Below are 12,739 nucleotides of genomic sequence, written 5' to 3'. Positions count from 1 at the left end.
CCCCCCCCCCTACAGGTTTCTCTATGGAGTCCTCCCCCCCCTTTTGGGATCCAAACACCCACCCTGACCTCCTCCCTATGTGGTCCACAGCCCTCACACGTTGAACACAACATCTTACAGTGCTTTGGTCTTCGTAGCTTTATGAATAAATGGTTCATACCATGCGGTCCAGGGTCCAAACAGAGGGACTTGATCTGACCCCCTTGCTGGGACCACGTATGTGTTTCTTTCTTTCATTAAAATGCAAACTGTCCAAGTGTCCTGTTCCACTAACAATGTTTATCATAAAAATCATAAAAAGTGCTTTGTTGTCTGATGTTTGTGTTGATTTTCAATGTTGACGGGAAGACAACACGAGGGTTATTAAACTTAAATTCTAATTAAAAAACAGTAAAAGCAGTAAAATGTTAATCATGCATTGTTGTTGTAAAGCTGATATTAACTCCTTCTGCTTAACTTAAACCTCGGATGGTATTTTTTGTAAAATTGACCCATTTCAAATTTTTACAAGAAGAAAAATTGTGAAAGAATTACATTTTTTCTCCCTGAAAATCAACGGCTTTACCGTAATTCCTGTAATAAACATGCATTCCTGACTCAATTCAGAACATGCAAATAGCAGTTAAAATCCCCGTGATTAAAAAAAAACAATAAAGTTTGTACAAAACGTCATCGTGTTGTGTCGATTGTGAACCAATCAGCTGTTATATAAGCAGAGAGGCCGGCGTTTCCCAGCATGCTCTGGGTCCGCCTGGGTCCTGCAGTCGGTGAAAAGCAACTGCGCCGCCTGCGTCTCAGACCTGCGGCCGCCTTGCTCTCGTGAGACTATCGTTGCCTGCGTGTGCACGACGTCAAAGCGAGTCAGGAGCAATTCGGACACAAGTCCACCCATCATGAATAAATGTATGTGTACGATCTGGATGTGCACGGTCAGTCAAACCGACTGGAAGCTGGATTGGTCAACATAAGGTCTTCTCTCGTCTGTGACATCACCGGGGACCGTGGACCGGGGACCGGGGACCGGGGACCGGGCTTTCTGTGTCGAGCGACGATTTTTTCCACCTGAACCAAGCAGTCCCCCATGCATGGGTTTGTTTACATCTGTTAACCCCGCTCACCCAGGAGGGAAGGTGGTCTCGCGCTGCTCCTATCGGGATAACTGGAAGTTTTGCACCCGGGCCCCCGGTCACTGAGATCCTCTAAGCAGCCTGCTGCATGTCATAGTCTGAACCTCAGCACCTTTAAGAGATGACTGTAACTTTAATGTCCTTAACCCTAACCCTGTGAAGTGACCTTGGCTGTCATGAAAGGCGCTTTAAATAAAATGTATCATTATTATTTTTAGAAAAATGTACTAGAAATGACTGAAATACTAAAAATAAAATTAAAAAAAAGAACTCCCCGTCGGGGAATCGAACCCCGGTCTTCCGCGTGACAGGCGGAGATACTGTCCACTATACTAACGAGGAAGGCTATGCACGCATAAACTATAGCAGGAAATCTACCCAGCATGCAGCACGCGTGCTCAATTTCATATACATTCTCAATTTAAAACAATTGAGATAATATATAAATGTTCAAAAATCTACTATGGAAAAAACATGAGTGGACATATCCAGAATAAGGTTCTGAATTAAGTCAGGAATACATGTTTATTACAGGAAATTACGAAAGGCCGTTGATTTTCAGGTAGAAAAAATGTAACTTGTACCATTTTTCTTCTTGTAAGAATTTGAAACAGGTTGATTTGACCCGAATACCATCCAAGGGTTAAGTTAAATAGCAGGAGGTCATATCAGCTTTACAACAACCATGCATGATAAACATGGCTTTTATTGTTATTTTTTTTTATTAGAATTAAGTTTTATAAACCTTGTGTTGTTTTCCCTTGTGTTGTCTTATTTGGAATTAAGGAATTTACATTTGTTTTGTTTCTAGTTCTTACATTTGGTATTTATTGTTGTATTTCTATTCTTTTCTATTCTTGTTTGGTCGCTGCTGTGAAACCAATTGCTCTTTTGGGGACGAATAACGTTCTACTTAACTTGACTTTTGATACAACTGAATGATGTTGTTGTCAAACACCGCTAACGGGCTGACAGCTATCTAGCTAGCTTTTGCTAGCTATCTAGTTAGCTAGATAGTTGGCACCCTAGCTGCCTAGCTAGCTAGCTAGCTAGCTAGCAAGCAATCTAGCTAGGTAGCTAGCTAGCAAAAGGACAAATCAAAGATTTAATGTTCACCACAAGTTTCCAATTTATTACAAAATCTTCCATATTTCATGGTTTTGACCGGTTATTTCGGGTCATGCGTAGGAGCAAGTAAAAACGTGAGTTTTACAAATAGTTAACAGTAAGTTACTTACATTGCTCCACAACCATGTGCTCCTGTCGCATCCTGTCGCATCCTGTCGCATCCTGTCGCATCCTGTCACATCCTGTCACATCCTGTCACATCCTGTCACATCCTGTCACATCCTGTCACATCCTGTCACATGATATTGACCACATGACTTCTTCTTTTGGGGTTTTTATGGCGGTTGGCATCCCATACAAGAGCTTTCCAAAAACCATAACTACTTAAACGCTTAATCTTATTTCTTCCTGTTTAATACATTATCAAAATTGTTGTTCTTTTGTTTTCTTTAAATATATTAGGTTTTCTGTACTTCTGTTCATTTCCTTTTTTTTGGGCCCTTTTTTATTTTTACTTAAGTAATAATTTATAATGACAAAAAAAAGGATAAAGAAACGATAAAAGAATGAAATACCAACATGAAAATGGAAAAGGAACTCCCCGTCGGGGAATCGAACCCCGGTCTTCCGCGTGACAGGCGGAGATACTGTCCACTATACTAACGAGGAAGGACATAAGCTTGCACATGTATCAGAAATAATATAACTGCTATTATATTTAAACTGTGTCACACAATTGGTGAATAATTCCCCTCTGAGCGGAAATCAAACCCGTTTTCGAGACCTTGAGCTGAACTCCCTAATTTCATTCTCTACGGTAGTTCTCATTACTGAGTGTCATTTATTTGAGGCCACAAGTAGGATTTAGGAGGCGCTGTTTCTCATTTAAGCAAACCACATTTTGATTTGGTGACACTTAATAAAAAACACTGTTTATAGATGGTTTACCAAACAGGTACTATCCAGCTATATGAACTTATAAACTATTTTATATTGCACCAAACCAATGATGAACATAACTAATAGTTTGTCAACATAAATAATCAATTCATTGTTAGTTAACAGTAAACTAACTATGAACTAAAGTCAACTAAATAACATAAATCAATGACAGTTATTATAATGTGTTGCCACTGTTTAGTTTTGGTGATCTTTAAAATAGATAATTGATCATTATGCACACTGATAAAAACTTACTTCGTAATGTTAATAGATGCTTTACAAATACGACATTTCGGGATTTTCTTCATCCCTGTTCTCACACTTCAGCAACACAACAAAATCGTGTTGCACTGGCCGGGAATCGAACCCGAGACTCCCCGGTCTGGCACTCGGGGATTCTTTAGCTAAAACGCCTTAAACTGATTCCCATTCATTTCCTATGGTACTGCTAAACCACTACGGATGTAATATATCCTTGGCCGCTAGTAGGTGAGTAAGTTATTTATATGATTATGAATGAAAAGATGTTAAATGACCAAACGTGTAATTAAATGTTATGTTGTCCCTGTCTGACGTTTTCTATTTTAACGTTACATAAATGCTATAAAGTTAGTCAGTGGTCATGTGACAGGCGGAGAAACTGTCACTAACGAGGAGGGACATCAAAACTTTATGATCAAATTTCATATTTCTAGTTTAATCTGGTCTACCAGATTATTATGACATGAAACTAAGGAAACAAGCCATTTGTTGATTGCAGCATAACTCTGAATTCTGAAACCTTTTTTCCATTAAAAAACGTATTTCCAATAGTAAGAATACTGTAACATAAGCTACATAGTAAAGACACAAAGAGACAAACATGGACAAAGTAGGGGTGTATACATGTTACATTAAAGACGTTGTGGGGCATAGCATTGTAGAACTGAACCTTCCTTATCGACACTAAAGCTAGCTGACATGTGTCAGACATGGCTCTAATTAACTCTCAGCAAAGCCAAATACAGCTCGTGCATGTATTTTGATGCGAGGGTTTAGTTTAATGGACCCGTTTTGACCAAAAAAGCACGAGCACTTAGGTGACAAGACAGTTTGCCGACTTTGAAAGCATGTTTCAACCACTTCCCAACATGCTAGCTTATTATGTGGTACCTACCTGTTCCGACCTGTTGGCCTGGATGTGCAGATTCAGTGGATGTTCAAACTCTGATCTCTCGGGAGTTCTTTAAACACGGACGTCTTTTTTCCTCTAACAATTGTTTTTTAATGGTGCCGGGATCAAGATTAGGGGCGGACAGAAGCATTTGGCCCACCATGTGTGGTCATGAAGTGTTTAAACCGTAGATCATTGATATAAACATTAAACACACATAACTCCTCCACACATGTGGAGTTATCGCCACCCAGAGGTGCTGCAGCGATGCTACAAGCCGCCCAACGAGGCCGCGTGAATGTAGACGGGTATGGCTGCAGCCTGGAGCGTCCCATGTTATCCGTCTGCATGGCAAAATTGTTCCTTTAATTGCATGAGACGAGACCGCATGAGCCAAGACGGATGACATGGGACGCTCCAGGCTGCAGCCGTACACTCTTGGGTGAATGGGCGAATTTGAAATCCTATTTTTGGTTTTGGTTTTTCCCATAGAGAGTTAAAGAAAAGTTTTTACAGGCTACGTCTTATGTATCTCAATTATGTGGGCTACGGTCATTAAACTGCCCAAAACGCATCAGGCAGCAACGTGAAAAATGATATATGAAGTTTAGTTAGTTGTTCTGATGTGTTATAGTGAATGCTTCGGCTCGGTCGTATAGTAGGATTTAACTCTCTTAACACTTCCATTTCATTCTCTCTGTGGTAATTCTCGTGCCATCAGACTCCTCACTTGGGGGGGGGGGGGGGAAACAGGGTAAAAGAGGATATTATATGATTAATAATCGACTCACATACACACCTGGACACTCTAACTGCTCTGAACTGATCATTTGTGCTAGAAGTTTTTCAATAGCTAAAGGGTTTATTGTTATTTTTGTTATTTTTATACTGTTTTTCTCTCTGTACTGTATTTTTATACCTTTTTTGTAAGTTGCTGAAAACCGCTGCTGGAAATTTCAATTTCCTTGTGGGAGTCTTCCCAAAAGCATGAATAAAGACTCAGGGCTGAGCGTTATATGATCTGTACTCGGGAGACAATAACTGCAGTCTTAAGCAGAAAGTGTACAACAACACAAAAGGAAATTAAGACGATTTTTAACAGTTGGTGAGTAGTATCTTTGTACATTACCGTAAAAAGAAAAGTAACTCCCCGTCGGGGAATCGAACCCCGGTCTTCCGCGTGACAGGCGGAGATACTGTCCACTATACTAACGAGGAGGGACATGGGAGGACAATGTGACAGCATCGGTCCGATCAATGCACTTCTCAAGTAGAAATTCGTTTATTTGATTTGCAGTGGCTGACAGAGTACATTTCCTGAGTACTTTTGGTCTATTAAAGTACAGTTTTGTGTACTAGAACACTATTGCATTACTTGTTTGTGTATGCAAACTTTCTATGCCTTTTACAGTTCTGTCTGAAGGAGGTGAGACAGTGGCTGACACAGACCGTGAGTGCATGAAGGGGACAAGGGTCTATTAATACCATTGACGAAACCATGTATATATAAACCAGTATATCCTTATTTACGTGAAATAGATAGAGTGTAGATTGGCATTAGCAATTATAATCTTCTTCGGCAAACGTCAACCGATATTGTCAGTGTTTGTCTTGTTATTGACAGAGCCTCTTAAGGATGTATCTTTGCGGAATAAACTAGGTAACGTAGTAGAGTACAATTGAGCATGCAATGCATGCCCATTTGAACAACTGCTCTCAGGACGACGATACTGTGCTCCTTTGTTTAAAAAAAACAGATCCAAGCTCTCTTTTTTCCCCAGGCCATTAAACTCCTTAATAATGAAGGTCCCGTCCGATGATAGATATATCTGGTGTATCTCTTTTATTTATTTATTTTTTATTGTCTTCTCCTTGCCTTATCTGTGTTAATGTTTGAATACCATGTGATGTGATCTTTTACTGCAATCTAATTTCCCTATGGGGACAATAAACATGAACTAACTAACATGCAGTAGAATTCACATATAACTACCTGGTGACCATTTCTTCATCTTAATTGCTCTGTAAGAATGTCATCAGGGGGTCTACATGTAATGTCATTGTAACTGGCTAATATGTATGCATGTGTGTCATCAGACGTGCTTTTTTAAACTTTATTTAGTGTATTCATATGGTAATAATAATCATGTATTTGCAAAATTCCTGCCAGGTGTGTGTCCTCGTACCTGGCAGACAAAGCTGATTCTAACACTTTGTAAAGAGCCATTCAGCACAATGAGCTCGTACTGTTGTTACTTTAAGTGCATTTTGGTGATAACACATCTGTCTGTTCTTTTACTAACATTTACATAAGTTCAGGACCGTGATGGAGAGGCAGCAGACATGCTCACACTGCAAGAGAAACCTAAATAAATCAGGCACAGACTAATTCAATCGTCAAATAATACAACTAACAATAGAACATCTGTAGTGGTGTCTGTGGCTGGTCCATGAAATTGATGCATGATGAGTGTCTATGAGAGTGAGTGGGAGCGCGTTATGTGCCCCCCCCCTTCTCCCACTTTGGTCTGCCATCAGCTGCGCATGCGCATTCGCCCGTCTCTGGCTTTGAGTGAAAATCATGGCCGCCGCGATGCAGACGGAGGATTTTCCTTACCTGCCTTCGGGGCCGGCGGAGGGTATGACTCTTATTTTTTGCCACTAATTCAACGTTTATTTATAAACGAGACTGCGTCAGTGCACGCAGTCGCAGTCGCGGTTAATCACGCGCTATTTAACCAATGTTGCCGTTAGCTTCCCGCGAGCTAACGTTAGCCCGGCGTTGCAGGGTGCGTGCGCGGAGCAGCTTTTGCTAAACAATGCTAACCTAAGCTAGCTGTAGCCGTTTCACCACCAAGGTCGATGAGAGCACGTCTGCATCCGATGTTACCCCAGCCTGATCGGGATTAACGCCTCCACATGTGCACCCGGGTGGAGACCGGGAGGCGTCTTCAGGTCTCGGTCTGCAGACATGCGTGTTTTTAGGTCATCGTGTTGCACTTAACCTTTGACCCCGGGTCCTGCGTCTGTGCCTAGCTTAGCTAGCGTCAGGAACACGAGACAGTTGTAAACACAGCGAAACGCACCAAATTTCACGTTGATGTGCAGCGAGGTTTAATGTGAATGACACCCAATGACATGGAGTTAGCAAGAGGCCAGACTGTTGCCTAGCAATGGAATTCCTAAAAGCTCTTTGATCCTGGTCTTGCTCTTGTATCGTTACTTAGTGTCAGTAACACTAGACTCGAGCTGGTTCGATACATATCGATATAATATCGATATTATATCGATATATATCGTGATATGAGACTAGATATTGTCTTAGATCTTGAGTATCGTAACATGCCATAAGTGGTGTCTTTTTCTGTTTTTTTAGGCTAAATTACTGCAAAGTTTTGTCACTTTCTGAACTTACCAGACTGTTGTAACTGTTGTATTATTTGCCTTTTAACTAGCTAGTCATTACATCCACATTACTGATGATTATTTATCAAAAATCTCATTGTTTAAATATGTTGTGAAAGCACCAATAGTCAACACGACGGTATCATTGCTGTATTGATATCGAGGTATTTGGTGAAGAATATTGTGATTATTATGATTTTTCTCCAGATCGCACAGCCCTACGCACGACATGCACTAGTTTTGAATGGATAGCGTTGTTGCTAAACTTTGTATTAAGTGTCTGAATGTAATATTAAAAAGCAAATGTGTCTTATATCGTTGTTATATGCGTTTGTGGGTCTGCGGTGTTTGGCTGTAACGCCGTTGGTAAATGGTTGTAATGTAAATGTGGATGCCCTGTTTGTGTTTGCACACTATAATATATATATATATATATATATATATATATATATATATATATATATATATATATATAATATACTGTAGTCCATTTTAACCCTACTTCACTACTGAAGTACAGTTTTCTACAGTGTTGGATTGAAGTATTCAGATCCTTTACTGCAGTCAAAGTACAAATACCGCACTGTAAAAATACTCTGCTACAAATAAAAGGTCTCATAAAACATAAAAATGCTCCTTTAGTAAAAAGTCTGTGGTTGTAATCATGAAAAATGTCAATTTAAACCCATTGATCGATCTAAAGAGTGTGTGCAAACCATACAGACGTGTGTCACGTGATGTTTTTATCATTTGTGTTTTTCAGACGTGAAACACAACGACAGGTGTGGACCAAAGTGCTTCAGAGAGACATTTAAAATACAATTAAAACAAAAACAAAAGGAGATATGTCAGACGTGCATTGCTGCTGGTTCAGTCAGCAGAGAACGCCGTTCCTCATGTAACTTAGTTACCACTATCCTCTCTAAATTAAAAGAGCATTGCGTCTCTGTGTCTACGTCCTGTCGTTGTTATGCACTTCTATTCAATTCAATTTTATTTATAGTGTCAGTAGTACATCTACCCGACCGTGTTCACACAGTATCTATCTGATGCATTCAGACTCTTACTGGTTAGTCTACGTTTTTATTCTATAATTTATTCTATATATATCTCTATATATACATAAATCTGAACTTTATTGCTGCTGGTTAGATGCTAAACTGTATTTTGTTGTCTCGTTGTTGACTTTTTGTCAATCTTGTTGAATAAATGGGGGCACGGTTCAGAAAATGTCTCGATTCAATATCAATTTTTAGGCTTAAAGATTCGATTCAAAATCGATTCTCAATTTTAAAAAACAAACAGATTCACAGTACGTAAATAGAGTGACTTTTCCCATGTGATAGTATGCACGGCATTACAAAAAGAAAAGAAATATGAATGTATTTTATGATTTTTATGAATCACTTTTGAATCTGTAAATGTGAATCGACCCCTATTCACTATTAACTCCTTTCTGGAAACGTTTGTCTGAATTTTCATTCATTCAAACCTTTATCTAACCAGGATAAAAAACTCCTTGAGATTAAAAATCTCTTTTACAAGAGTGTCCTGGCAAGTGGCAGCAGCACGTTTCAGATAGACACAGACACTTACATGTAAATACATAAACACACTTTCACTCATAATCAAACAACAATGTCATCATAGGAAACCAGGGTCCTAAATCAATTTAAAAACAGTGAAATAAAGACTGCCCTTCTGCAAGGTCCTTTAACAAGCCTTTAAAAGAATAAAATGAGACCAACTCCTTCAACTGGAGTTCATTCTGAAGCTGAGTCCATGCAGATGGTTCTGCAAAATTAAAAGCCTTTTTGCCAAAGTCAGTGGTGGCTTCAGGGACTGTCAATAAAACCAGATCCTGTGAGCGCAGGTGATATGTCCCAGCAGACCTCGGGAGGGTGTAAGTGTTCAGATAAGGAGAAAGAAGTCCTAATACTGCCTTAAAATGAGAAAATTAAGGACAAAATCTTTCCAACTATGACAGAAAAACACATTTCATCTCCTGACTTCATGCTTGGTTTAATCAATCCGTCGCCAGTTGTTTTAATCACGTCTTTGAGTTGACGCGACACGATAAATGCGTTGTTTGAGTCCAGAAAAAACTCAGAATCAAGCCCAAAACACGCGCGTCTGTGTCTGGGCTTTACAGATGTGTGCACATGTGTTTGTCAGCGTAGTTGCGTGTGCTGTTAACACGTTCACAAGCGGAGCGTCTTACATTCACCGAGCAGGAACTACTGCGAGAAAGACGGCATATCGAGCACCGAGGATCTGAGCGCCATTAGAGGCAAACACTGCCGGGCTTGTCTTGAACAAAGTTGTTGTTGTTTTTGAAGTTATTTTTCGCCACAGTTTTTATATTTTATTTTTCTAACTTGTGTTATAATTACATTTTCCCAGAAGATGCAACCTGATTTGAAGTCTGCTGTTTTCTCTCTGCAGTAAATAAGCTGATAAAGGAGCACGGCGACCTGTTTTCTGACTCCCAGTGTAAAGTCTGCAGTGCTGTCCTCATTTCGGAGTCTCAGAAGTTAACTCATTATCAGGTCAGTGAGCCCTCTGTCTGCTGCTGCTGCTGCTGCGGTTTCAACGCCAGGGGACTTCTCTTATTTTAACGGTGCTACTACGCCCAGAGATGTCGGGGAACGCTGCATGTTTATAAGCCATCATATAAGCCATTATAGTCCATTTTACGAGCGACGTCTCAGCCTACAAATCCTATTCTACAGACTATAGAAAATATTTGTTTGCTATAGATCCTCGCAAAAATCACACTATATTCCAATGTTTCCCGAACTTAGGGTCGGGACCCAAAAGGGGGTCGCAGACCCGTTTTATTGGGTCAGACTAAATGCTCAGCATGACCTCAGTGGGGCACTTTCAAAAACCGAACCTGGACTAGATCAGCTGGTTGATATCTCCAACCAGCCACACACATCTCATTAAATTCAAATATAATTTCATTTGAGGGATGATGGGAGGGGAAAGAGACACAGGAAGGAGAGTAGAGACCTCTTCTGTCTTTTTTACTTTCTTAATGGAATAAATATACTTCATATACATTTAAAATCATGGCTTGTTCCGTCTTTTGTCCGCAGTTTAAAAATGTAGATGTTATGGTGATTCATGGTGTATTTTTGTAAATTGGGGTCCTAGGGAGACAACAAATTTCTCTTTTGGGTCTTGAGCTGAAGAAGCTTGGAAACCAGTGGTGTATTCACACCAGACGCCTCCCGATGCGATGTCATCACGATAATTATGCCAAGATACGATATTATTGCGATTTTAAACACATTGCAGTATTCTACGATGTCTTGCATTATTATATTATTCATAACCTTTTTTTCAACTTCAAATCTTTCCCAGTTTTAAATGACGTCCCCAAAAGGAAACTTTGTCAACATCTGTTTCATCTAAAAAGAAACATTTCTCTGTTTTTTTCATATCACTTCAGCTTTACTGCTGCAAAATGGGACAAACTGACCAACACATATATATAAAATATATAATATATAATAAAAGATCCATACATGGCGTCTGTGATTGATACAGTTTTGCCACTGAAAATATGGTGAGACTACGCTGTATAATTATTTTCAATTAAAATGATTAAAAAATGATCATTCACTCTATCACAAATCATAATGCAATCGCAATATTGCTCAAAATAGTCAAAATTAGATATTGTCTTCATATCATGCAGCCCTAATGCACATTACATCACGTTAATGCCTTTGTTTTTACCATCAGAGCACATCCATGTTGGGCTGCCTAGGTAGATAACATGTATGAGATTCGATCAAATCCAAACTCTACTCTCAAGACAAAAGAAACAAATGAATAATATGTAAATGATAATAACTTAAGTGTGATTTTGGCTGTTAGATCTCAGATAGCACAAGAACAGATGTTCTTAATCAGCTGAGAGGAAGACAAAGAAGACATTAACTGCTTTCCTCTTCAGACAAGTCAGAGATGACCGACATCTTTGGACAAAAAGCACCAAAAAAACCCAAAAAGTAGGGCTGAGTCAGGTTGAGATGATACCAGTGTTTCAGTGCCAAAACAAAATTATACCCTCTTTTGATACTTTTTTTTAATCTATAATAGTCACTTGATAACTATTGGTTTTACTGTTTTTAATTGCTTTTAATATGCTTTTTTTATGTGTTGGATGTAATATATCTGCTGGTTTTTACTGTCAGGTGTCATTGAGTACCATAAAAAGCGTTATAGAAGTAAATTGTAATATTATTATTACAAAATAGTAGCCCCCAAGATGTCCCAATCACAAGATAGACTAATTAAATAGATATATGTTGTTTAACTAATCCATTTGTCATTTGATCAGCGGTGCAGCCATAATGAAGCTGAGTGTTCTTGTTCAGGACACAGTTCATCATGTGTTGTCCACTCTCAGTCATCTTGTCTGGGTCACCAGTCATCACACGACTTCCATGCAGGGGATCGGGGTCGTTGATGTCTGTTTGTGTCTTTTCAGAGCAAGAAACATGCCAACAAAGTGCGGCGTTATCTCTCCATCCAAACCGAGAAGGAGCCAGCGCTGAAGAAGTTCAGGTCGTCATCCGACAGTGTGAGTAAAACAGCGAGCAGGTGGACCTCCCGGGGAGTTTTAAGTCCAACCCTGAATGCTGCCACTGCTTTTTGTACCACATTTTCCCTGCACGCACACACACACACACACACACACACACACACACACACACACTCTCTCCGATCACATTGAGCTTAAATACGCAGCAGAGAGGGACGGATGTTGCTCGGCTGTTTGAGGTGTTAAATACAACTCTGTCTGCATTACTTTAATCCAAGATCAACTCGGTCTCAGAGTCCAAATCTAAGTCTTTGCTGTCATTATTTCATTTTATAGATTGAAAGCTCTGAAAAGGCCTTTTCCCCCAGGTGAAACCCATTATTGGACCTTTTTAGTTTTTGAGTTGCAGTTAATTCGTTGCACAACAGATGTACAGACAAGTCATCCTTTTGTTTTTGTAGTCATTAATGATACATGTGACTGTGT

At 39.5% G+C, this 12,739-nt stretch overlaps 1 protein-coding gene and 3 non-coding genes across 4 annotated transcripts in view; 1 reads left to right on the top strand and 3 right to left on the bottom strand.

Annotated features, from left to right (window-relative positions):
- Positions 1-1,397: 1,397 nt before the first annotated feature.
- Positions 1,398-1,469, bottom strand: trnad-guc. Its single transcript has one exon. It is a non-coding gene; the product is annotated as a tRNA-Asp (tRNA).
- A 1,323-nt stretch (positions 1,470-2,792) lies between these two features.
- On the bottom strand, positions 2,793-2,864 carry trnad-guc. The gene has a single exon. It is a non-coding gene; the product is annotated as a tRNA-Asp (tRNA).
- Positions 2,865-5,436: 2,572 nt separating this feature from the next.
- trnad-guc lies at positions 5,437-5,508 on the bottom strand. Its single transcript has one exon. It is a non-coding gene; the product is annotated as a tRNA-Asp (tRNA).
- A 1,331-nt stretch (positions 5,509-6,839) lies between these two features.
- znf346 (zinc finger protein 346) overlaps positions 6,840-12,739 on the top strand; it is an 8,253-nt gene continuing 2,353 nt past the window's right edge. The window contains exons 1-3 of the mRNA XM_034890855.1: positions 6,840-6,929; positions 10,141-10,244; positions 12,200-12,385. Coding sequence (XP_034746746.1) covers positions 6,872-6,929; positions 10,141-10,244; positions 12,200-12,385 — 348 coding nt within the window. The 5' untranslated portion in view covers positions 6,840-6,871. The remainder of the gene's footprint in view (positions 6,930-10,140; positions 10,245-12,199; positions 12,386-12,739) is intronic.

This window comes from Etheostoma cragini, chromosome 13 (genome assembly GCF_013103735.1).
Source record: "Etheostoma cragini isolate CJK2018 chromosome 13, CSU_Ecrag_1.0, whole genome shotgun sequence".
NCBI classification, from domain to species: Eukaryota; Metazoa; Chordata; class Actinopteri; order Perciformes; family Percidae; genus Etheostoma; species Etheostoma cragini.
The sequence above is the reverse complement of the archived record's forward strand: the minus strand, read 5'-3'. Positions and strand labels throughout refer to the sequence as shown.